General features: G+C 43.9%; 4 protein-coding genes and 3 long non-coding RNA genes across 8 annotated transcripts in view; 4 read left to right on the top strand and 3 right to left on the bottom strand.

Annotated features, from left to right (window-relative positions):
* LOC140470791 (uncharacterized) overlaps positions 1-449 on the bottom strand; it is a 212,184-nt gene extending 211,735 nt beyond the window's left edge. The window contains exon 1 of the long non-coding RNA XR_011956709.1: positions 216-449. This is a non-coding gene — a long non-coding RNA (uncharacterized lncRNA). The remainder of the gene's footprint in view (positions 1-215) is intronic.
* LOC140470765 (uncharacterized) overlaps positions 1-25,620 on the top strand; it is a 186,550-nt gene that overhangs the window by 143,617 nt on the left and 17,313 nt on the right. The window lies entirely within an intron of this gene.
* LOC140470898 (histone H3) lies at positions 2,668-3,223 on the bottom strand. Its single transcript, XM_072566842.1, has one exon. It carries the CDS (start codon positions 3,127-3,129, stop codon positions 2,719-2,721), a length of 411 nt encoding a protein of 136 aa, XP_072422943.1. The 5' UTR covers positions 3,130-3,223; the 3' UTR covers positions 2,668-2,718.
* LOC140470661 (histone H1-like) lies at positions 3,627-4,851 on the bottom strand. The gene has a single exon (XM_072566698.1). It carries the CDS (start codon positions 4,849-4,851, stop codon positions 4,171-4,173), a length of 681 nt encoding a protein of 226 aa, XP_072422799.1. The 3' UTR covers positions 3,627-4,170.
* LOC140470788 (uncharacterized) lies at positions 9,963-20,918 on the top strand. Of its 2 annotated transcripts, none has more exons than XR_011956706.1 (3): positions 9,963-10,120; positions 10,764-10,818; positions 19,904-20,918. It is a non-coding gene; the product is annotated as an uncharacterized lncRNA (long non-coding RNA). The 2 variants fall into 2 exon arrangements; XR_011956705.1 differs by lacking the exon at positions 19,904-20,918 and adding an exon at positions 13,279-15,617.
* Positions 21,845-22,264, top strand: LOC140470550 (histone H2B 1/2-like). Its single transcript, XM_072566633.1, has one exon. The coding sequence runs from the start codon at positions 21,845-21,847 to the stop codon at positions 22,223-22,225; it is 381 nt and encodes a 126-aa protein (XP_072422734.1). The 3' UTR covers positions 22,226-22,264.
* On the top strand, positions 23,384-24,053 carry LOC140470699 (histone H2A-like). Its single transcript, XM_072566720.1, has one exon. It carries the CDS (start codon positions 23,384-23,386, stop codon positions 23,822-23,824), a length of 441 nt encoding a protein of 146 aa, XP_072422821.1. The 3' UTR covers positions 23,825-24,053.

Below are 25,620 nucleotides of genomic sequence, written 5' to 3'. Positions count from 1 at the left end.
ATCAACAAACAATGAATTCTCATCAGTGTTTAGGGAATTAAAAACCACAAGAATGTCCCACAGCAGCTTCTTCCCGCTCTGCCTCCCTCAGCAGGCCCACACACAGCCCGAGAAAGGCCTCTCTCTTCCCCCCAGCCCGCTCACTCCAAGTTCCGGGACCAGTTCCTGCTCCGCTCGGCCTCTTTCAAACAGCCCCCGGCTCTCCCTGAACTCACCCCGAATCAATCCCGGTCTCGGAGCCCCCCTCTGTGTCCCAGGCTCCCATCCCGATGTGCTGCTGGAAGGAGCCTGCTGTTCCCTCCCTTCCCTGGGCGCTGATCTCTCCATTGCGGTCTGATTCAAACAAACCTCTTGTACTCACTGAGTAAATGCTCCTCAATGGCAGCGCTGGGGGAGGGCCTCACGCATGCGCTCCTGTAGTCACAAACGGTCAGCTTTGGGGAAGGCGCAGTATCGCGCAGGCACAGCTTCAGTTTCCCAGAATAAATCATTCACACTAAAGCGACAGTGACAACAGCAGTACTAAATCCAGACCCAGTATTGGGGATTAGGATCATAGCACAAATATTACTTCCAAAAGAAAAGGAGACACTAAATCAGCTTGGATTGTTTTCTCTCGAGCAGAGATAACTGAATGGGGGCTCATGATTTTCGTGTAAAAGGTTATGAGGCGTATGGACAGGGTGAATAAAGAGAAGCTGTTTCCCTTGTTTGAGCGATCAATCACAAATGGTGATTGGTTTAGGATTTGGTAAGGATAAGGATTCTCACTATGATGGAGTGTAAGGGGTAAAGATATAGAGGGAATTTCAGAAAAAATCTTTTTCATTCAGCAAGTGGTGGGAATCTGGAAGATATTGCCTCGGAAGGAAGTAGAGGCCAGAAACCTGTAAAAGGTATTTGGATGAGCACTTCAATTGTCATATTATTTAAGGATATGGGACAAGTACAGGAAATTAGCACCCCTTGAGAGGTATCTATTGTGGGTGCAGACTCGATGGCTGAAGGGCTTTTCTGTGCTGTATGAGAAGATCTGTGTCTAGTGGTGCTGGAAAAGCACAACGGGTCAGGCAGCATCAGAGCAGGAAAATCGATGTTTCGGGCAAAAGCCCTTCATCAGGAATATAGTGTCAGCTTTTGCTCTGCGTATCTCAGATTGTAGTTATTAATCAGTTCCTGTCAGCCTCTGGTTTATTACTGTGTAATTGCATTTATCATACGCCACATGTCAAGCTTTTGTAGTTGTTGTGGTTCTGTTCGCCGACCTGGGAATGTGTGTTGCAGGCGTTTCGTCCCCTGTCTAGGTGACATCCTCAGTGCTTGGGAGCCTCCTGTGAAGCGCTTCTGTGATATTTCCTCCGGCATTTAACAAGGACCGCACGGTAACAAGGGAGCACGATATTAAAATAATACCTAAAGGCGGTGTTCGTTGTTAATGCGCTCACGGCGAAGAACGTTCATGAAATCCTCACAAGGACTGAATGAAGGCATTCGGCCCATCGAGTCTGAACCTCCCCTCCAAAGAGCATCTCGGACCCTTCAAACAGCTCATGGGCTCACTTCTCCTAAAAAGAGACTGTGTGAACTGTACTTTTATAATCTAAAAGCAAATTAACGATGAAGTAGGAAAGCATTATTTTCTATAAAACTCCCTTCCCTCATCTACATCTCGTCGGGATGTCCAAATCGGAAGGAAAACGGTTGATGATTTCCCGCCTGCCTTCTCAGCAATGATCATACAGTAGTCATGATTTGGAGATGCCGGTGTTGGACTGGGGTGTACAAAGTTAAAAATCACACAACACCAGGATATCGTCCAACAGGTTTAATTGAAAGCACGATCTTTCAGAGCGCCGCTCCTTCATGACAACCACCTGATAAAGGAGCTTCGCTCCGAAAGTTAGTGCTTCCAATTAAACCTGTTGGACAATAACCTGGTGTTTTGTGATTTTTAACAATGATCATAGAGTTACAGCTAGTGGGAACGCCAAGGGAGACAATTAGGAGAGAGGGGATTTAATCCGGAATACTCCACTACCTTAATATATGATGTACAAATTACATTGCAGTATGTATTCTTTACATTGCCGCTGAATGGGAACAACTCCCCAGCAATACATTACTCACTGGTGTTTAATATGCTCCCTTTCGCTCTCGGAATAAAAAGACTCTGTCTCGGAAAATTGACTCACTAGAGAGCCACTTTTTTTCAGTTGCAAATTCGGAAAGGGAGCAATGTATGATTGTTTGGACTATATTTTTGGAATGGCAAAAACAAATCACCGAATAAGAATTCACGCATTCTCCTCTGGCATGTTGGCGGGCTTTTCAATTCGAAATAAAAGCGGTTGGTCTCTTGGCGCCAAACCTTCTCCCGCGCCTTCTCCACAAGCACAAGCCATGTTTACCACCATGATAAACAATGAGGAGAGAGGGCTTTTGTTCGAGGAATTCCGAATTGTGTAGCAAAACTTCAAATCTCTAATATCGTATTATAATAAATTCTGCGATCACTGACGACCTCGGTCGCTGTATTTTCATTGTCACTGACTGACTCAATATTTTATTCAATCCCCATTTACTTCATAGATTTATAATTACAATATTAATGCACCCCATCTTTTCCCGCTCTCTCTGGATGGTTTAGTGGCTCTGAAAAGAGCCGTTGTGTTTCTCTCTGTCTATCGGGGTGAATGTGCAGGGCCGGCCAGGCTCCGTTTAGGCGCGCTCCCCGCGGATCCGGCGGGCCAGCTGGATGTCTTTGGGCATGATGGTGACCCGCTTGGCGTGGATGGCGCACAGGTTGGTGTCCTCAAACAGTCCCACCAGGTAAGCCTCGCTGGCCTCCTGCAGGGCCATCACCGCCGAGCTCTGGAAGCGCAGGTCGGTCTTGAAGTCCTGAGCGATCTCTCGCACCAGCCGCTGGAAGGGCAGTTTGCGGATCAGCAGCTCGGTGGATTTCTGGTAGCGGCGGATCTCCCGCAGAGCCACCGTGCCGGGCCGGTAGCGATGAGGCTTCTTCACTCCGCCCGTGGCCGGAGCGCTCTTGCGGGCCGCTTTGGTCGCCAGCTGCTTGCGGGGAGCTTTCCCTCCGGTGGATTTGCGCGCTGTCTGCTTGGTTCGGGCCATTCTCTCCAACTCTCTGTAACACACACACAGGCTGCTGCTGTCAATGCTGAGGCTGCTGCGGTGCTGCCTGTTTAAGGGAATGGAGAGCCCGCCCTAGAGCTGGGATTGGATACAGCCCTGTCCCTCAACCCACAGAGAAACAGCTCCGGAAGGGACAGAAAAGGCAGGAAAAGAATTGTTGGAGGCTGATTGGATAACGTGAAATGACAGTTGGTCAGTTTGAAAATGCCCGCCGAATTCACCCTCACAAACACTGAAATTAAATTAAACATTCAAACGCAAAACATCATCCGTCTGCAACTAAGATAAAATTTATTATTTTATAGTAATTCTTTAAAACCTTGTTATCTGTCAGAGGGGACAGGAGACGGGATCATTGTCTGATCTGTCTGGAAGACGGGAGGAGGAAAGGCGGGGTTTAAAACAGCGCGACTTGGATGCTGCTTGAACTGCTATGCTCTTCCAGCACCACTAATCCAGAAACTGAACAACCGAACTTGTTCCGGCCTTTAATCTAAATAACCCCGCCAATTTAAACATCTTAAAAGCTAATGCAGTGTACACCGATAAAAGGACAGAATTTCACTTTATGTTATTTTGTATTACCCCCAGATTGTAATTAGCCCGAAGACAATGTGGAATTGCTGCCTGAACTGTCTGTAACAGGCACATGGAAGGAACACGCCATGAAAACATCCGCAGGGTCTCAGAATCAAACTGAACAAAGTAACAATCCTGAACTGGTCAATGAAATACAAATACTACAATGTGTCACATTCGTGACTCGGTAGAGTTATAAGTCGCGAAGTGAAATAACCAGATGGAGGATTAATCAACCCTCTCAGTATGATACCTTCCCCATTCACAGGTCTCCGCTTTCGTCAACCATGGCATGAGTGTGTGTATGAGTGATTCAGAACAATTCATATGTCAGGTAGGGGACGGGGAACATTGGATCCGGGATCAGCTCATCCCTGAGAGATGTGGGTGGCTCTGAAAAGAGCCTTTGGGTTCAGATGGTCATATATTACACTGACTGGTTCATTTCTTTGCTGCTGTCTTGGTCCCTTTCGCTTTGGGCTTGGCCTTGCCTTTAGCCGGTTTGCTGAGGGGTTTGGGGGCTTTAGGGCCCTTGGCCTTTTTCACCTTCTTCATGGGAGTCCGTTTCTGTGGCGTTGCTTTGCTCACCGCTTTCTTTGGCGGTGCCGTCTTCTTACCGCTCGCTTTCTTGGCTGGGGATTTCTTGACAGTCGCTTTCTTGGCCTGGGATTTCTTGACTGTCGCTTTCTTGGCCTGAGATTTCTTTGCTGTCAGCTTCTTGGCCGGTGATTTCTTCACGGCCGGTTTCTTGGCGGCCGCTGATGTTCCCGCCTTCTTGCCCGCTTTTGCCTTGACTGGATTCTTTGGGAGTTTGAAGGAGCCGGAGACGCCCTGACCCTTGACCAGAACAAGGGAGCCGTTCGCCAGGCACCTCCTGATACTCATCTTGATCTGTGCCTTTCGCTTTCCCACATCGATCCCGCTTCTCTCCAGCCCCTTCTTTACAGCGGACAGAGACGTCCCTTTACGATCCTTGATATCCCCGACAACCTTCAGAACCAGCTCTCCCAACCCGGGACCGGGTGTTTTTTTCCTGGGAGCCGCCGCCTTCTTCTTGGGAGCCTTGGCTTTAGTGGGTGCGGAGGCTGGAGGAGCCGTTTCGGCGGCTGCACTGTCACTCATGTTGAGAACTCTGCGCTGAATCTCTCTCTGAGTCAGTCTGAACTGGGTCAGCAATGAAGCTGCTGGTGGGGGCACTGAGCAACTTCAAGGCAGCGAGCGGACGGCGCAGGGACAACCTGCCGTCAGCTCCCTGTTCCTGCTGCTTCTCTGTGTTTCTCTAACGGCCTAAACACTCCGATTCCTCTGAAATTCCGCATCTCCAGAGAGCCAGACTCGATCGCTCCTCACCCTGACACGGTAAGGATTGCGACTGAAAAGTTTTCACTCGAATAGACGGCTCCGTTGTCGAATTAAGCGCATTTTGCTGCTGCAAAGATCGTGCTCTTTCAGCTGAACGGTGACATTGTCGCTTCTGTTAGACTGAAATCTTGAAATCAACAAATATATTGTCTTAGATTCTACCTTTGAGGTCTATTGGGGGAGCCGGGGAAGAAGTTGACTTGAAAATGTTTTTGATTTTCAAAAGAGAGACCCAGAAATATCATAATATTCGCGGACACACAAACACAGTTACGTTCGACGAACCGTCCGCCCTTTTCCGACAGTCTCTCTGACACAGTATTCACATTCACACAGTCACACGCCAGAAATATCACCCAAATGTAAGTGTGGAAGGATAGAATGTCTCCTCCTTTCAGCTTTTGCTGCGGGGTCCAGGGAGTTAGTTGTAGTTTTTCTCCTCAGTAACTGTTACACTCTCATCAGCTCTACTGTTTACATCCCTCTCAGTAAACTCCCCAACATTACTACCGTGTTAGTTGTGTGAACATTTGTGAACAGAGAACAACATCATGTTAGAGATTTTTGAGACGTTTTAGTTCCCCATTTTAAACTCCCCCTTTTTATGTTGTAAGTGACATATGGTCCTCTTTACCAACCTATTTCCCCCTTTACACATTTATTCGTGCTTCAACAGTTTTTTTTTTCTTTCATGGCCTCCACAACATGACTGTTTTCTTCATTTGCTCTTTGTTAGTCAAATCCCTTTTCCCTGCCATTGGCTGAATTTAGATCTGTTTGCAGCCTTCACGTCTTTCACTGTATATCTTCCCAAATTTTAGGCCTTTTCTTTGGACCAAAAACTATCTTGAATAGCCGTTTCAAGTTTCACAACATCCTTTCCATAGGAGAGAAACTAAAACTGCACATAATATTCCAAAACTGGCATAACCAATGTTCTGTACACCCACAACGTGTCCTCCTAAATTACATGCTGAAAGGTCTGACCAGTAAAGGAAAACATATCAAATGCCTTCTTTGCTATTCTATCTAACTATAACTCCACTTTCAAGCAACAATGAATCTGCATTCCAACGTCTCTTAGTTCAGCAACACTCCACAGAACCTTAATATTAAGTGTGTAAGTCCTGCCCTGATTTGCGTTTCCAAATTGCTGCACCTCATATTGATTTAAATTGAACTCAATAAGCCACTCCTGGGACCAGTGGCCCATCTGATCAAGATCCTGCTGTATTCTGAGGTAGCCTTCTTTGCAGGCCACTACAACTCCAATTTTTGTGTAATCTGCAAACTTATTAACAATAGGTGCACCTTCACATCCAAAATCATTCATAATAATGTGGAGGGGCTGGTGTTGAACCGAGGTGTGCAAAGTTAAAAATGACACAAGGCCAGGTTATACTCCAACAGATTTATTTGGAAGTACACCCTTTCAGAGCATCGACACCTGACAGAGGAGCAGCACTCTGAAAGCCTGTACTTCCAAATAAACCTGTTGGACTATAACCTGGTGTTGTCATGTTTTTAACTAAAATCATTTATATAAATGATGAAAAGCAGTGGACCCAGCAGTGATTCTTGTAGCACATCACTTGTCACAAGCCTCCAGTCTGAAAAGCACCCCACAGCCACCACCCTCTGTCTTCTACCTTCGTACAAGTTCTGTATTCAAATGGCGAGTTTTCCCTGTATTCCATGTGATCCAATCTTGTTAATCAATTTCCCATGAGGAACCTTGTCAAACGCCTTACTGAAGGCCATATAGGTCACATCCACCACTTTGCCCCCATCAGTCCTCTTCCTTACCAATTCAAAAAAAAACTCAGTTGAGTTAGTGATACATGACTTCCCAGTGGCCTTTTAAAAAGATGTAAACCCTGTCTCTCACAATCCCCTCAACGGTGTGCCTACTGTCGATGTTGCGCTCACTGTTCAATAGTTCCCTGGCTTTGCCTTACCACCTTTCTTTAACAGTGGTACTACATTCGCCAATCTCCAGTCTTTTTGCACCTCAACTGTGACTATCGATGATACAGATATCTCAGCAAGGGGCCCAACAATCACTTCCCTTGCTTATCACCATGTTCCACGGTACACCTGATCAGGTGCTCATGCTTTATCCACCTTTTATGTTTAAAAACATCCAGCAGCACCTCCTCTGTATTATGAATGTTTTTCAAAATGTCACCATCTATTTCCCACATTCTACATCTTCCATTTCCTTCTCCTCAGTAAGGACTTGCTTAGTATCTCCACATTTCCTGTTGTTCCACACATAGGCTGCCCTGCTAATATTTACTGAGCCCTTTTGTCCTTCATGTATTTATAAAATCTGTTTAAATTCTCCTTAACGATATTTGCCAAAGGTATGTTATATCCCTATTTTGCCCTCCTGATTTCCATCTTAAGTTTTTCCCTATTGCTGTCAACCTCTACTGTATTTAACTAATATATGCTTCCTTCTCATTCAGGCCAAAACCTCATCTTCTTTTCTCGTTCAGCATTTCCTACACTTACCAGTCATGCCTTTCACTCAAACAGGAACATACTGTCCCTGGACCCTCGTTCTCACATTTTTGAAAGTTTCCCATTTTCCAGCCATCCCTTTGCCTGTGAACATTTGCCCTCAGGCAATGTTTGAAGGTTTTTGATTAATACTCTCAAAATTGGCCTTGTTCCAAATTAGAAATTTAACTTTGAGATCTGGTTTATCCTTTTCAATAACAGTTTTAAATTATAGTCACTGTCCACAAAATGCTCCCCCACTGCCACATCATTATATCCCAAGTGTACGTCAAGTTTTGCACCTTGGCTGGAAGGTACATTCACATATTGAATCAGAAAATTTTCTTGTACACACTTAAGGAATTTCTCTCTGTTGAAACCATTAACAAAATGGCAGTCCCAATCTATGTTTGAAATGTTAAAATCCCTCACCATAACCACACCAGTATTCCTGCAGATCTAAGATCTCCTTACAAATTTGTTTCTCATTTCCTGATGACTGTTGGGGTGTCTACAGTCCAATCCCAATAAGGTGATCAAACCCTTTCTTATTTCTCAGTTCCACCCAAATAATTCCCAGGAAAATCCTCCCTAAGTATCTCTGTAATCTTATCTCTTATCAAACACATCACTCCCCATTTTCTCTTGTTGCCCGCCTCCCCCCATCGTTTGATTCCTGGACCATTAAGCTGCAGTTGTGTCCATCCCCAAACCATGTCTCTGTAATTGCTATGATATCCCAAGACCAATTCCATTTTCCTAACCATGTCCTGAGATCATCGTTCTTCCCTGTTAGGCTTCTTTTATTGAAATAAACGCAGTTTAATTTATGAATCCTACCTCATTCTCTGCTATGTTCCTGCCTGCCCTGACTGTTTGACTTGCCAACTATACCAGCCTCAGATCGATCTCTTTCCTCATTATCTCCCACCCCCACCCTTACTAGTCTAATCCCTCCCCAGCAGCTCCAGGAAATGTCCCTGTCAGTATATTAGACCCCTTCCAATTCAGCTGCAATCCATCCTTTTTATACAAGTCACGTCTTCCCCAGAAGAGATTCGAATAATCCAAAAATGTGAACCCTTCTCCCCTGCACCAGCTCCTGACTTGGGCATTACCTTACTCTATCATCCTACTCCTACCCTCAATCGCTCTGTGCAGCGGGAGTAATCTGCATGTTACTACCTCTCTTCTAAATTCTTGCCTCTCTTACTTATTCGGAATCTAATCCTTTCCCCTTCCTATGTAGTTAGTTCCAATGTATACTCCGGCTGGCCCCTCTCCCTTTTGTGATTATCCTGCATTCTCTCCAAGATATCCTTGATCTTGGCACCAGGGAGGCAACACGCTATCGGCCTCTCTGTGCCGCTGACAAAGAGATTCGAGTCTTGTAATTTGTAAAAGGAGAACCTTCCAAATCGCGACTACTTCCATCTAAAACGATAAAGACAGCTGATGTAGGGGAACAACGCCTTGATATCGGACAAGTTCCCGTCCAAGGCACTCACCATGCTGACTTGGAAATAAAACCGCTTTCTCTCACTATCACTGGATCAAGACCCTGGAACTCCTCTGTGTTCATGGCATTGTGGGCAGCACATGGACAACGGCTGTTCCAGAAGGTGGCTCAACACCGCTTTCTCAAAGAGATGGAGAATAAATGGTAGGCTCGGCCAGCGACATCCATTTTGCAGGAGTGAATAAACAAAAACAGCTGGGGTCTCTCTTTGTTTTACAATACATCACAAGGTTTCTGTCTGCAGCATACACGACACTAAAATCTGTCATCCACTACAAACTAAATCGAGTCCCACAGATGTTGTTGAACACCTGGTCTGACTTTTGCACGGGCCTCCTGACCCAGAAATAAGCACTGACACTGTGATGCAAGACTCTCCATCAGTTATTTTCTGCCTTCATAAGAATGTTTCACTTATTCCATCTCTATGTATGTTACTTTGGGCAAGGAATGAATATTTGTGGATGAAGGTCAGCAGGATTGAATGACACAGTTAAAATTCGATCAGACGTGATGTTATTGAATGGGGAGCACAGGGGATGGGCTGAGTGGCCGCCAGATCCTCCGCCCCCGATCAGATTGTGAGACAGCCGGAGGGAGGAGTTATTAACATGACCCGGGGATGAGCTCCATTGGAGCTTTATAAAGGGATAATTCGCAGCTTGAAACCTTCTCAACCCTTTCTCTCACTGCCCCAATTGCTTTGCTCCAACTGAGAGAAAAGGGAAATGGGGAAATGACCAATTGATGTTTGTTTCTGGGAAGCATTGGGAAAGCAGCGCGTGCGCAATGATTGTTCCTGAGTAGAGGAGCGCATGCGTGAGACCCTCCCCCAGCGCTGCCAGTGAGGAGCATTTACTCGATTCGTGGAAGAGATTTGTTTGAAACAGACCGCAATGGAGAGATCAGCGCCCAGGGAAGGGAGGGAACAGCAGGCTCCTTCCAGCAGCACATCGGGATGGGAGCCTGGGACACAGTGGACTCCGAGACCGGGATTGATTCGGGGTGAGTTCAGGGAGAACCGGGGGCTGTTTGAAAGAGGCCGAGCGGAGCAGGAACTGGTCCCGGAACTTGGAGTGAGCGGGCTGGGGGGGAAGAGAGAGGCCTTTCTCGGGCTGTGTGTGGGCATGCTGAGGGAGGCAGAGCGGGAAGAAGCTGCGCTGGGATATTCTAGTGGTTTTTAATTCCCTAAACACTGATGGGAATTCATTGTTTGGCTTCTGTTTCACGCTGTTTGTTGCGAATAGACATTGAGATAATGGATAGTAGAATCAAATGTGATAATCCTGTGAAGCATAAATATAGCAGACACCGGAGAAATGACTCCAAGTATGTGAAATCGTGCCCAGTTTTTATTTTTCAACAGTTAGTGTATTGGACATTGAACTGGGGAATCATTATGTTTGTGGAGCTGTGCATTTGTTGGTTAGTTTATTTTTATCTAAGTAAAATATTTTAGAATTTGGGAAACAGAAAATGACTGGAAGGACTTCAGGCTCGAGTGGAACCAGATCAGCTCTGTTCACCTCACCCTGTTCAAAAACATAGAATTATAATGATCATGACCTGAATATTGCATTGATCATTTGATATCTTCCAACTCAGCTGCTAGTGATGTACAGGAGCTCTCTCTTTTGTCTTTCTCCAGGCAAATATTTGATGGACCAATCCAAGTTTGACCAGCTGTTTCTCACACCCAGCAGGTATGTTACCACTGTCAGAGAGGAGAATGTCGTTTTCTCTGTCTGAGTGGATTGAGTCAGACACACATTGAGCTCCATCCCAGAAGTGCACATTCAATCCCAGAGTTAAACACAACTGACGATATATAAATCTATATTATTTTGCCCTCTTCTCAGTGCATACCATCTCAGTGATGGCGAATTCCATTATTCAAAGCCAATTATCATTCATAAGATTAAGCAGTTTAGACTGTATGCTTATAATAAATATACATTTAATGACCTGCATTAAATCCATACATAGATTTGGAATTTTTAAATTACATCAATATGAACAAATTGATCATGTTGTTACATTGTTATAACAAATATATAATATATATGAAGTAGATATTGAGTTCAGATGTAGAAGCAAAGTTGGACATTTCTGAGTAACTGAGCAGAACAGACTTATTCTTTTGATAAATATTTGTCCTGGATAAAGACAATCAAACAATGTAAATTTCAAATGAACCTCTTGGTCAAGCCTTATCTACAGAGGATGCTTCTAGAGAGGATGCTAAATGCTCATTCACATACGTATATACACATCTGTCTCTGTCGCTGTCTCTTTCATTCTCACTCAGCCTGGTGTTGATGAAAAGAGAGTAGCATCCATATATTCAATTTGTCACTGCACACCGAGCAAAACTAGCACTATAGGTATGCAAAGGCCGATAACTGCAGAACTGATCTCAAATTGGCATTTACACTAAGACACTGGCAGTGAGTGAAAGACAATTAGAATCCCAACAATTAGTGGAAACTCTTATGGAGAACAGAATGAGAATAGAATGTCCCAGTGCAGACACAACAGGCTGAATGGCTGTACCAATTCTGTGATTTAGTCAGAAGTCACAAAATGCATGAGATTAAGGCCCAATCTCAACACCCTAAACACTATTATCAGATTGAATCACAGTCGCAGAATATTTTTCTCATTCATTCATGGGGTGGGGGCATCACTGACTCAGCCAGCATTTATTGCCCATCCCGAACTATCTATGCAGCCACATTGATGTGGGTCTGGAGTCACATGCAGGCCAGACAAGGGAAGGATAGCAGTTTCCTTCATTCAAGGACATTACTAAACCAGATGAGTTTTTCTGGCAATCAACAATAGATTCATGGACATCAGGAACGATGAAGGGCTTTTGCCCAAAACATCGATTTTACTGCTCCTTGGATGCTGCCTGAACTGCTGTGCTCTTCCAGCACCACTAATCCAGAACCCCTATATTCTATGTTTGGACCAATAAAGAAGAGCATACTAAATGCCTTCTGCATTATCCTATCGACCAGAGATTCTGCTTTCAAGGAACTGTGAACCTGCACTCCATGGTCTTTTTGTTCAGCAATACTCCCCAGGACCTTACCATTAAGTGTATAACTCCTGCCTTGATTTGCCAATCCAAAATGAAGCACCTCAAATTTATCTGAATGAAACTTCATCTGCCACTGCTCACCCTAAATCTGTGCCCTCTTGTTCTGGACTCCCCCATCCCAGGGAACATACCTTGTCTATTTCTCCTATCCATGACCCTCATGGTTTTATAAACCTCTATAAAGGTCACTCAGCAGCCTCTGATGCTCCAGGGAAAACTGCCCCAGCGAACTCAACTTCTTCTTCTAGCTCAAATCCTCCAATCCTGGCAACATCCTTGTAGATCTTTTCTGAACAGCATCCTTCTGATAGGAAGGAGACCAGAATTGCATGCAATATCCCAAAAGTGGCTGAACCGATGTCCTGTGGAGCTGCAAAATGTACTCCACACTCTGGATCATGACTTGGGGCAGCTCCCCCTCCCCTTCAAGAATCCTGAAAACACCATTTGAGACATCATGAACCCTGGCATCTAGGAGGGAACACACCAACCATGAGTCTGTCTCGCTCCCACAGAACCTCCTATATGTCCCTTTAACAATGGAGAACCCAATGATGAATGCACTCTTCCTCTCTTCCCACCCCCCCTCCTTCTGAGCAACAGGGACAGACTCTGTGCCAGAGACCTGTACCCTGTTGCTTACCATTGGCATGTTTCCCCCACCCCCCCACTAACAGTATCCAAAATGGTATATTTGTTATTAAGGGGAACGGCCCCAGTGGATCCCTGCAGTGTCTGCTAGTTCCCTTTCAGTCCCCTGATTGTAATCCATTGGCCTTTCTTCTTCTTTACCTGACCTGTGACTATCTCTCAGTAACTCCTCACAAGATAATGTAGATTCCGGAAGCTGCTCATTTATGTTTTTACAAGAAGAGTTCAAACGTTACATTCTTCAAAAAAAATTTAGTTTGGCTGTTCCAATTTCCACCACTGCATGAGAGAAAATCAAAGTCCTTCTGCCTTCCACCTCCCCTCCATAGAGCGACACAAGTGTCTGAATGATGGTGAGCACCATTACAATACAGTGGATGGTAATTAACACCTACCTTTTGGTTAGATTAGATTCCCTACGGTTTGGAAACTGGCCCTTCAGCCCAAAAAGTCCTTACTGACCCTCCGAAGAGGAACCACCCAGACCCATTTCCCTCTGACTAATGCACCCTACACTTTGGGCAATCGAGCATGGCCAATTCACCGGACCTTTGGACTGTGGGAGGAAACTGGAGCACCCAGAGGAAATGCACGAAGACACAGGGAGAATATACAAACTCCACACACAGTTACCCGAAGCTGGAATCGAACCTGGGACCCTGGTTCTGTGAGGCAGCAGTGGTAACAACTGAGCCACTGTGCCACTACTTCAACTTTACTTCAACAGTCTCCAAATCATTATATCACTGTGCACTGAAAAAATAAACAAATTATGACCTTGATCAGGTGGGTCAGTGGGCCAGGAAGTGACAGATTCAGTGTCTTTTAGACATGTGAGGTGTTAGATTTTGGTCAGACAAACCAGGGCAGGACTTATACACTTAATGGCGGGGCCTTGGCGAGTGTTGCTGAACAAAGAGACCTCTGGGTGCAGCTGCATATTTCCTTGAAATTAAAGTCACAGGTAGACAGGGCAGTGAAGAAAGCATTTGGCATGCTTGCCTTCATTGGTCAGAACATTGAGTGTAGGACTTGGGCTGTACAGGACATTAGTGATGCCACTTTTAGGAGTGATCAGTGCCAAAAGGGCAGTGCCAAGTAGTCCCATTCGACCTTCTGTGATCTATAGACTTGTATACCAAGGCCTCTTTTGTCCTCAGTACTGTCGAGGGACCAATCATCGTTGTGTAATTCTTTGCCTTATTAGACCTTCCAAAATGCATTACCTCACATTTATCAGGATTAAATTCCATCTGTCATTGCAGTGCCCAATGTTCTCATGCTGTAACCTGATACCCTCCCCCTCACTGTCAACAACACCACCAACTTTCATGTCATAGATCAAAGAACAATATAGCACAGGAACAGGCCCATTGCACTCCAAGGCTGCACTGACACAAATAATATTTCTGCATTTAAACTTCATCTATTCGACATTCATAACCAATTGTTAATATGTTCGTAACAAGCAGCAAGGGTCCCAGCACTGATCCCTGTTGTATACTACTGGTCACAGGCTACCAATCACAAACACAACCCTCCACCATTATAGATTGCATCCTGGCTGCAAGCTCATTTCAGATCCAATTTGCTTGAGACTCCAAGAGCCGAGTTTGGACCAATCTTTTATATGGGACATTGTCAAAGGCTGTAGGGGTGGTCTGTACCTGGCCAGAATAGAGTGGCCCATGTCTGTTAACACAAACTGGCCTTTAAGAATTAAACAACAGGATGTGAAGTGCAATGGCAGGCAGAAACTACACCAAGCAGCCTACTCGCACAGTAAAGCAGAGTGATACCATTGAACAAGCCACTCCGAGGACAGTAAAAAGAATCCAGCCTGTTCCCATTCGAAACAGTTCTGACAAACAGACCGAAGATCCAATATATGAGTAACTCCAGCCACATTAAATGAAAGGGTAATTGTCCCAGTTAATGAACAGATATCAGGTGCTAGTTACAGCCCATTAATCCCCTAAAGCAGCTGAGGGTGCAACAGCTAAAGTTATCTTATAGTACTCAGTTTCTTGAAATATGTTAGAATATTAAGAATTATGTTCTCGTAAAGAGACATAGCATCATCACCGTAGTTTCCAGCATAAAAAGTAGATGCATAATACTAAAGCATAAAGGGGATAAGAAGCATTTAAACCTGGAAGTGAAGGTTAGTTAACTTTAGATAATGACTTCTCTTGCACCCAGAACACAATAGATTGCTCACAGCCCATTAATCACAAAGTGCTAATAGTTGGGATAGCTAAATCACTTTACATTTTGTAACTGAGTTTTTAATCACAGAAATTAAAATTACACGTCTGTGGCAAGTAAGTCAAAACAAACTGTCCTTTTGTTTTTCTTTATATAATTCGGACAGTGGGGAATATATCAGAGGAGCAATTGATCTTGATAAAATGGAATACAATGAATAACCGCATTCAAGCTGCCCTGAGAGAGATAAGCTAGACTGAGAGAAACCAGAGGCTGTATAGAAAATAACTTTGGAATGAGAATGAATAGGATGCATAGAAAGATCGCAAGGCCTAGAGATTACAGTGTCCTCTAAACTCAGAGGTCAGGGGATCCTGGGGCTGTCCATAGAAATGCCCATCATTGATTAGGTGTCTCATTGAATAGGGTATGCTAAGTAAGAGGGAGGAACTTCATAATCAAGTTGTGTGTGATGGTTATCAGAATGTTTATAAACAATATTGCTTTTTGTTATAAATAAAACTGTCATGGACCTCTCTTCTGAGGCCAGTCTCAGGGGAAGATAATTTGGCCCTCTCCCTGCACTAACCCATTTCTGCTTGAATAAGCACCTACCACTTGCCTGAATGCTGCCTGCCTGCCTGCCTGCTGAGTCTTTCCTCCCCAGTCAGGGGTTATGCTTCGACAAACGCCTTACAGCAGTCCATGTAAACTACGTCAACTGCACTACTCTCATCAGGACGTTCCATTGCCAGGACTGGAGGTTTTGAGTTAGGGGGAGAGGCTGAACAGGCTGTTGCTTTGTTCCCTGAACTGTTGGAGAATGAGGTGTGACTTTTGTACAGGTTGAGAAAATCACGAGGGGCATGATATGGTGATAGCCAAGGTCTTTTTCCGAATGTGGATGAGTGCAAAAATAGACGGCACAGGTTTGAATTGTGGTAAATAGATTTTAAAAGGGCCTGTGAGGTTACTTTATCACATAGAGGGTGGTGCTTGTATGGAATGTGTTACAAGAGGAAGTGGAGGTGGTGGGTACAATTACAACCTTTTATAGGCACCTGGATATACACAAGAATAGGAACAGTTTTGATGGATATTCGCCAAATGCTGGTAAGTGGGGCTAGCCATGATGTGGAGGTGCTAGTGTTGGACTGGGGTGGACAAAGTTAAGAATCACACAACTCCAATTTGTCGTACACCAGGTTAATTTGGAAGCACTAGCTTTCGGTGCACTGCTCCTTCATCACTCTGAAAGCTAGTGCTTCCACGTAAACCTGTTGTACTATAACCTGGTGTTGAGATTTTTAATTTAAATGGGACGGGGTCAGATTAGGATCTCTGGTCAGCATGAACAGCTTGGACCAAAGGATCTGTTTCTGTGCTGTATAACTGTGTGACTCTCTGAAGGCCGGACCTTGGTATCACTCCTCCCAGTTAGACTCTGCACTATCAGAGGTGCAAAGGTCCATTGCTTTTACCTTCTTGACTCTGAAGAACAGCACAGATCCGTTCTTTGACAATGTGCTGTGGTTTCACTTGTCTGTGAATCCTAGAGATACAGTCAAAGAACTTAAGGTCTTTCCCAATCACTTCAGGAAACATAAACTGAAAACTCTCCTTTGGTAACTGGCTGTCCATTTAACAGTAAACATTTAAACTGCTCAGCAGCACAATGCAGGAAGAATGAAGCAGGATCAATCGAGTGTGGGCATCCTTCCTGTATCATAACAACTGTTTCTTTCAAAGGTCATTTTTATACATAAAATCAGTGCATGTACACAACAGCCCGAGTAGTCAGCATTAAATTTTAATTTCCAAGTTTATCACTAGACAACATGGCTCTAATCTGTTGACAGTCTGTGAACCGTACAAGTGAATGGAAGAAACAAGATTAGTGCTGCACTCGCAGAGAAGAACAAACAGTTGCAGACTGCACCTGTTATTGTCCTTATTTACGTAATGAAGGACTTAAAGGAAACTGATGGTTTCTGGACAAAAAGTGAGATGGTGCCTTACACAGTGGGTACAGAATAATTTGCAAAACACAGAAATACTGTCAGGTTAATATGTCCGTAGGCAAAAATAGAAAAATCAAGCCTATTAGGATCACATGGTTGGGAGAGCGACCGTTTCCTTAAACAGGAAAGGTGAGTGTGAAGTATGTCAGTCCCAGTGTATAAGAGAACTTCCTATAAGAATTTTATTGCATAATATAACATTGGTCAAAAAGTAAACTTCACTTGTTTATTTGGAAATATTGAACCTATTGCATGCTAACAATGTATTCCACTAAAATAGGGAAAGTAGTAAATAAGTATTCAGGCTAATTATTCCTCCAATTATCTCATATGGTTTAAACTTGCTGTCTAACTCTATGACTGTACGTAATTCATGTATCAATTCAGTTTGTCTAAACTGGAGGAATTAGATACCATGCCAAGTATCAGATTGAAACAAATATTGCAATTTAATTTGTTTCCACAAAGTGAAAACAGAACACATGTCATATAAAATGACTGAATGAATACTTTGTTTCAAGTGGTCCAAAGGAAAATTAAATATTAATATGAAAAGGTACACATTTAGACAGATCCCTAAAGATTATTGTATACAGAATGCAAAAGCCCTCATAAAGTGGTCGTGTTATAAATGTGAACAATAAGTTCAAAATGCACATTCAGAATATAACTTACAATCATAACCTGTACCATAGAATAAAAGTTGTGGAAATTATCCAAACTGCTTTACGCTGTCAGAGCCTGAAAATGGTATTTAAAAAGTCTTACTTTCAATTACAGTACATAGAATTTCTCCAATGCAGATCGAGTTCATTTGGCCCATCCCCCAGCAACGACTCTCCAAAGCGAATCCCACCTAGCTGTTGACCCAACCCTATCCCCATAACTCCACGTTTACCATAGTTAATCCACTGCCACTGCACATCCTTGAAGACGACAGGACAATTTACCATGGCTAATCCAGCAAAACTGCACATGTTTGGACCATGCAGAAAAACAAGAGCACTCAGAGGAAACCCATGGAGACACGGGCAGAACATGCAAACTGCACACATGCAATGAACCAAGTCTGGAATTGAATCTGCATCCCTAGTACCACTATGCCACCCCAGTGATGGCAATAGATGAAATCTTGTTCATGTTGAGCAACAGAGATTTGAAGTAAAAATAGCTCCTTCAGTTTCTGCAAGTGTCATGTTAAACAGAGACAAATATATAAGTACGCTCGCTTCTTCACAGAACACAAACTGACAGGTACAGATACTTTCAGGTACAGATGCACTCATCCATTCATATAGTTGAAGCTTCTGGATTAGTGGTGCTGGAAGAGCACAGCAGTTCAGGCAGCATCCAGGTAGCTTCTAAATCTAAAGGTTTTATTCCTCATGAAGGGCTTTTGCCCGAAACGTCGATTTCGAAGCTACCTGGATGCTGCCTGAACTGCTGTGCTCTTCCAGCACCACTAATCCAGAATCTGGTTTCCAGTATCTACAGTCATTGTTTTTATCTCATATAGATGAAGCTCTCAGGGATAGACTGATGATTGCACAAACACATTCACATTGCAGAAACTGACAAGTACATTTTGATAATACACTCATATTCCCAGAGCAGAATCTCACAGGTATACAATAACTACATTCTTCTATTCACCTCGAACCTCATGAGGCAGATTGATAATTAAAATCACATTGACATAGCAAAAGCTGACAGGTAGAGACTGGTAATGACACTCATATTCTCACAGCAGAATTTCACGGGCAGATAGATAATTGGACTGTCACCTTCACATCACAGAAACTCACCGGGAGAAATAGATAAATAGGTTGTCATATTCACATTGGAGAAACTGATGCACAGATCAATAACTACACTTCCATATTCACAGATCAGAAACTGACAGGTACAGATGGATGGGCAAAAGTCAGGACTGTAGATGATGGAGATTAGACTTGAAAGTGTGATGCTGGAAAAGCACAGCAGGTCTGGAAGCATCCAAGGAGCAGGAGAATTGATGTTTTGGTTAAAAGCTCCTTCATTACTACAGATGTATAACTACATCAACACATTCACAAAGCAGAAACTGACAGGGAAACATGGATAACTACACTCATGCATTCATGTCACTGAAAGCGACAAGTATATTTCAGTACGGACCCTCACATGTTCACTTAGCAGAAGATGTCAGGTAGACATTGATAACTATGTTCACATTTCAACAATGCAGAAACTGACATGGACAGATTGATAATTAAACTATCACATTCACAGAGCAAAAACTGACATATTCACACTGTAGAAATCAACAGGTATAGGTGATAACTCCACTCAAGTATGCGCATAGCAGAATCTTACTGGGTCAAAGTGATACCTGCACTCTCATATTCACATTGCAGAAACTTAGAGCTGTAGATTGATATATAGGCTCTCATTGTTAGTATAAAATGGTTGGGCATATTCTCACTGGTGATTTGAAGAACAGTTTATGACCTTTAGGGCAAAAGAAAATGATCTGAAGAGAGTTGACAGAGTTGATGTTGGGAGTATGTCACTGCGCATGAGAGAATCCAGAGTAAGGGACACCGGTTTGAGCAGGAAGCTTTCTGTCTCAAAAAGAAATGTAGAACGTTCTCCCCTTGTTCTGTTCCACAGAGAGCAGTTAGGGTTGGGTTATCAGCTTAATTTATGCTAATGTAGCCATATATCTTTTTTTGATACATAAGAGTCTTTGGTTATGTGCACGAAATATCAAAATGAGATGAAGATCATAACTAAAGCCTTTGTGATCTGTTTTCATGACAGAGTACACACAGGCAGATGAAAATGCCACAGACTTCTCATGTGTCTAATGGTCTGCGATATTTAAAGTGACACAAGCCTGAAAGAAATTAATAACTACAGCAAAGACACTATCTGCATGACAGGAATTGGGAGGCATCATTCACCATGCACTTTATCTGTAACTTACTGATATGTGTGGTCACAGATCACATACTAATCGATTCAGTTATAAGTTACCGAGACATACCAGGGATGGAGTGAAAAAAGATTAACCATCCATTTCATCAGAAACTTTGAGATGTTGAGATATTTGCTCTCTGACATGCCAGTGATTGACTGAAACTGAGTAAACACAAGATTAGAAACAACAAACTGGCAGTTACAGAATGAAATACTGAGTCACTTGCAAAGTAATAAATTGTTAGGATATAATAACAACTATTGATTAGCTATAAGCTGGCACAAACAATGTAACATCGGCAGTGACATTGCAGATATTGTCAGTAACAATGTAAAAAGAGTTATTCCTTATTGAAATTCTGGAGTTAGAATTACAAACTCAACTTCAATTTGCCGAAGTTGATTTTTCACAGGGTATGGGAGTGGAGGGTAGTGAGTCCTACCTGAGTCTGTCCAAAGTGGTATCTGGTACATTCAAAATTGTAGATACGACATGAAACACATTTTTATGTCAATAGATGAGACCTACAGGGTAAAACAACAAGTTACACTTAAGAAGGTTTGAGTTTACAGTCCAGTAACATACTGACATGGAAAGACTGTGAAATAGAGTTTAGAAAAATACATCCCAGAAATAGACGGGCACAAACTGGTGTCGAGAGTGTGGTGCTGGAAAAACGCAGCAGGTCAGGCTGCATCTGAGGAGCAGGAGAATCGATGTTTCGAGTCTTTCATCTCGACATTTTGGGCATAAGCCTCTGATCCCAGCATCTGCAATCCTCACTTTCTCCTAGGGACACAGATTGGAGGAATATTTCTTAGTGTCTGGCAAATCGTGTAATGTTTTACCGCTTACATCAGTGTTTCATGGTTACTGAATAAAACCTCTCTTGAAATAACACTAATTGACTGTTACACAGAGGACCAGAGCCTCAGTGGACCGGTGTTGAGTTAATGTCAAATGTGTAAATGAGGACACGACAGATCCAAGATTAAAGTGATACATATATAGCATGCTAACAGTTGCTGGTTAACAGGTATTCGCGGAAGACTGATAAATTCTATAAATCCCTACATGAGACTGCAAAACGCCGAAATGAAAAGTGCAGCGACGTGGTTCAGTTACACTGCAGGTACTTGCAAAGCACGCAGTATAAATCTAGGTCTCAGAAATATATTCATCCCACAGTTAAGACGTGACTCAACTCGTGACTCAAGAAAAATATTACATAGAAACTTTTTCTTTTCATTTCTCTTCAACTGCATGCAATTGAGAACGAGTTGCATAAACCCCAAGTGTCGAAAACATTCACGGTCAGGTTCCAGTTGATCGTGTAACTTGACAACAAATGTAATCACTATTTCAAATGGATTGAAGTTTTTTTTCACAAAGTGACAAGTTCAGCGTTAATTCCAGCCCATACAGAGGACCAGAAACAGACACGCGGAGCTGCAAACACACCGTTCCACTCCCACATCATCACAACGAGCAAATACCACAGTCACTTGCTGTGTCACACACACAAATCTCCCTCAGTCAGACTGACAGGAACAGGATCAGCATCCACTTCACATTTCTTTGCAGATCCTGACTGATCCACATTGGGTCCCACACAAACGAATCAGAGAGACTGCGATTTTGTTAAATATGTCAGTGTAAACTACCCAATCGGGAATCAAGGTTTACCGCATTCTTCATTTGCATTGATGACGCCTTCAGTCTATAAAGAGGGAACTCTGAGCCCGCTTTCCTTTATTCTGTGACTGACAGTGAGTGGCGCTATGGCTGATGAGAAGAAAGCTCAGCAAACCTCCAAGAAGGGCGGGAAGAAAATCATCAAGAAAGCGCCAGCGAAGGGCGGCAAGAGGAGGAAAAGGACTAGGAAAGAAAGTTATGGCATATATATCTACAAAGTGATGAAGCAGGTTCACCCCGACACCGGCATCTCCTCCAAGGCCATGAGCATCATGAACTCGTTCGTCAACGATATTTTCGAGCGCATCGCGGGGGAGGCTTCCCGCCTGGCCCATTACAACAAGCGCAGCACCATCAGCTCCCGGGAGATCCAGACCGCCGTACGGCTGCTGCTGCCCGGGGAGCTGGCCAAGCACGCCGTGTCGGAGGGCACAAAGGCGGTGACCAAGTACACCAGCTCCAAGTGAAGGACCGCACTGCACTGAAACAAACACACATCCACAACCCAAAGGCTCTTTTAAGAGCCACCTACAACTTCCGCGAGACGGCGGAACCTGTTTTTTAGAAAGAACTGTTTGTTTTAGTTTGCATGTGCTTCTTGTTAAGGTATTTTAACTTTTCGTACTGCATTCGGTTGTATAATTGCTTTACAATTTTGAGAGACAGGAATGAGGGGGTGTGGAGATGTAAATACATCGTAAACAGCCCCTTCCCCTGTCAGTAGAGAGACAGCAGATTAAGCACCGGTGATTCATTTTTATAAATGCGTTGCAAATTGACGATGGGGGTCGGGACGACTTCATAAACTCTGGAGAGAGAGCAGATGAAACGATATGGAGTCATTTTTCACCTTAGTTGTTCAAGTTGCGAAAGGCCTTGATGGAATGATAACACTTCTTTTAACCCTGGTAAATCAAACGGAAGTGGCCCCAGCTTCCTGTCCCACGAATTGATAGATTTTACCCTTTTTTTTAAAACAATGACAGTGCGCGGATTCAATCCGATTTTTCACAATACGAAAGGCAAAGCATTTTCTGCTGTCAGTAAGAGGCTTTCAAAGTGAACCGAGAGAACACCAAAACAGCTGCCGGACTGAAATGTGAAATCTGGAGATTTTTGTTGAATCTGACAGAGACTGACAAAGGAGGACAACTTTAAAACATCGTCTAATCATTGATACTGAGCCGGAAGAATGCTGTGTGCTGCTTTATCAGCAGACCGGGGTGTTATTGAAATGTGAAGTGAAAAAAGAGGTTGCACACTAATGTTTGGCTTGTTTTGTTTCAGCCTCTTTTCAAGGTTTTAAAAAAAACCCACTCTCAAGATCAAAAATGGACAGATACAGGTGGGCGAATTTGCGAGAGTAAGACCGTGTGAAGTACACCGTTGTAAACTAAAAGTAAATTAACATGAGTATTAATGTTTTGGCGGGCTTTTCAAATTGGAAAGAAGGCGGTTGATGATTTGGCGCTGGTTCTTTCCGCCCTCCTCCCCGTGCCCTCTCCGGATTGGGGAATGAGGCAGATATCTGATTGGGAATTGACACCATAATAGGAGTGGCAGAACAATGGGACCAATCAGAAATGGCCGCCACACCATTCCTCCCGAAGGTATAAGAGGCCGCAATGTGGGCGGAGTCCAGCATTCTCTCTGGAAGTGTTTGTGAGATTTTGGTCATGTCTGGAAGAGGAAAGGGCGGCGGGAAAGGTCGCGCCAAGGCAAAGTCTCGGTCTTCCCGGGCTGGCCTGCAGTTCCCGGTGGGCCGTGTTCACAGGCTCCTGAGAAAGGGTAACTATGCTGAGCGTGTGGGTGCCGGAGCGCCGGTCTATCTGGCTGCGGTGCTGGAGTATCTGACGGCTGAAATCCTGGAGCTGGCCGGCAACGCGGCCCGGGACAACAAGAAGACCCGCATCATCCCCAGGCACCTGCAGCTGGCCGTGCGCAACGACGAGGAGCTCAACAAGCTGCTGGGAGGGGTGACCATCGCTCAGGGCGGGGTGCTGCCTAATATCCAGGCCGTGCTGCTGCCCAAGAAAACTTCCGCTGCTGGATCTGCTAAAAAGTGAAGTCTCTTCTTGAATCTGACAACCCAAAGGCTCTTTTAAGAGCCATTTACAGCATTTGTGAAAGGGGCTAAACTCGCTGTCAGATTGATTATTTTTGTCTTAACGGGGAGAGCCCTCGCCTTTGTTCCGCACATTAATTATTTCCACGCTCCATTTATTTGGATATCCTGAGTTTAGAATGGTGGCACGAACATCCCCGATCGCGTTTGACCTCATTACGTTCACATTGCCTTTCCGTGCAGTAGGAAGAATGGTGCACTAACGAGTCAGTACTGCACAAGTAGTATCTAGTAAGGAACGGTCCCTGACTCTCTGCGCTTTCTTCTCTGCTCGCTTCATATTCAGTCTTTTATCCTCTGCCTCTGGAGAGAGAGAGCGAGCAGATTGAACACCAGTGAGGCATTTTTCAGCTGTAAAGGCGGGAATGGGGTAAAGTGAGATTGTCTGAACTTTAATTTCGTAATCGAAAAAGCAATCAACGTGTACGTGCTCATGCATTCTCCTCTGTGAAACGTTCTGCTCTTTTATACGTGATGGCAGGCATTTTCAAATTTGAAAATAAGCCGTTGATCTCTTGGAGCCACTTTTTCCCTTTCTCTCCTGCCTCCACCTCACCACAAACCATGTTAACGCAGACGGAGTCAATGAAGAGATGGGGATTTGCCAGAAATATCTAACCCAATACTAAGATTTGGTGTTTAAAATCACATTTCTTATTACTATAATTTCATACATTCCGCAATCCCTGAATGAAGTTTCATTAGTTGCAAATGCTAACTAATGAAGTAGAAATGCTAACTTCTGATAAATATGAATGTCCCCTATCGCTTCCTGCTCTCTCTGGATGAGCAACCGAATCTGCCATGAATCAATCGAAAGACCGCGATTGAAACACCTTAAAAGTTAATAAAGTGTACACGGATAAAATTACAGAACCACACTTTATCAGTACAGTCTGATTTCATCCCGAATTATTTGCCCGAACACAATTTGTTGTGCCTCAACGGTATCGCTGCCTGAACGGGCAGGTGGAATGAACGAGCAAGATAACATGTCCCCAGCCTCCCAGAAACAAAACTGAGCCGAAGATTATGCCTTGGAAATATGAATACTGCAATGGGTTCCAAAATAAGTTTTTACAAATTCCTATTCATGGCATGGACAGCCAAGTACGCATTGATGTTATTACTGAGCTAGACAGGTACTCACCAGAAAGAGCAACGAAGGTTACGGGGAGCAGACACAAGCGTAAGTTTGAGAAATATCAGCCATGATCGAATGGCAGAACAAACTAGATGGGCAGAATGGCCCTATGCTGCTGCTATGTCTTACAATTACAAATGACGACGCGATTCTTTACATGGACTGTCCGGGTTGCAGAACAGTAGAGTCTCGATTGGCCGAATAGCTTATCTATATACTGTAGGAATACTTGCCATGGTAAAATCATTAGCCATGGTAAACAGCAACAAAGTGAACCAACCACTCTAAATGTTCGCTGCCATACCACAAAACACGGTATTAGTACATTTTTGGAATCGAAATAATTTGAAAATCGCGATATATGTGAAATAACTGGCAACATCACACTGTGCTCTCCCTATGCGCTGCCTTCCCCGTCCTCAGGTTTCCGCTCTCTATTGGGGGTTTGGGTGGCTCTGAAAAGAGGCTTTGGGTTCGCTGGAAAAGGGTCGCTTTATGATCAGCCGCCGAATCCATAGAGAGTGCGGCCTTGGCGTTTCAGAGCATACTTCTGGATTAGAGTGATGTTGGAAAAGCTCACTCCAGCCTCAACT

The sequence above is a fragment of the Chiloscyllium punctatum genome, chromosome 52, assembly GCF_047496795.1.
Source record: "Chiloscyllium punctatum isolate Juve2018m chromosome 52, sChiPun1.3, whole genome shotgun sequence".
Classification (NCBI taxonomy): Eukaryota; Metazoa; Chordata; class Chondrichthyes; order Orectolobiformes; family Hemiscylliidae; genus Chiloscyllium; species Chiloscyllium punctatum.
The sequence above is the reverse complement of the archived record's forward strand: the minus strand, read 5'-3'. Positions and strand labels throughout refer to the sequence as shown.

Coding starts and splice junctions, on each gene's coding strand:
- LOC140470898 (XM_072566842.1), bottom strand. CDS start 3,129: ATGGCCCGAACCAAGCAGACAGCGCGCAAATCCACCGGAGGGAAAGCT.
- LOC140470661 (XM_072566698.1), bottom strand. CDS start 4,851: ATGAGTGACAGTGCAGCCGCCGAAACGGCTCCTCCAGCCTCCGCACCC.
- LOC140470550 (XM_072566633.1), top strand. CDS start 21,845: ATGGCTGATGAGAAGAAAGCTCAGCAAACCTCCAAGAAGGGCGGGAAG.
- LOC140470699 (XM_072566720.1), top strand. CDS start 23,384: ATGTGGGCGGAGTCCAGCATTCTCTCTGGAAGTGTTTGTGAGATTTTG.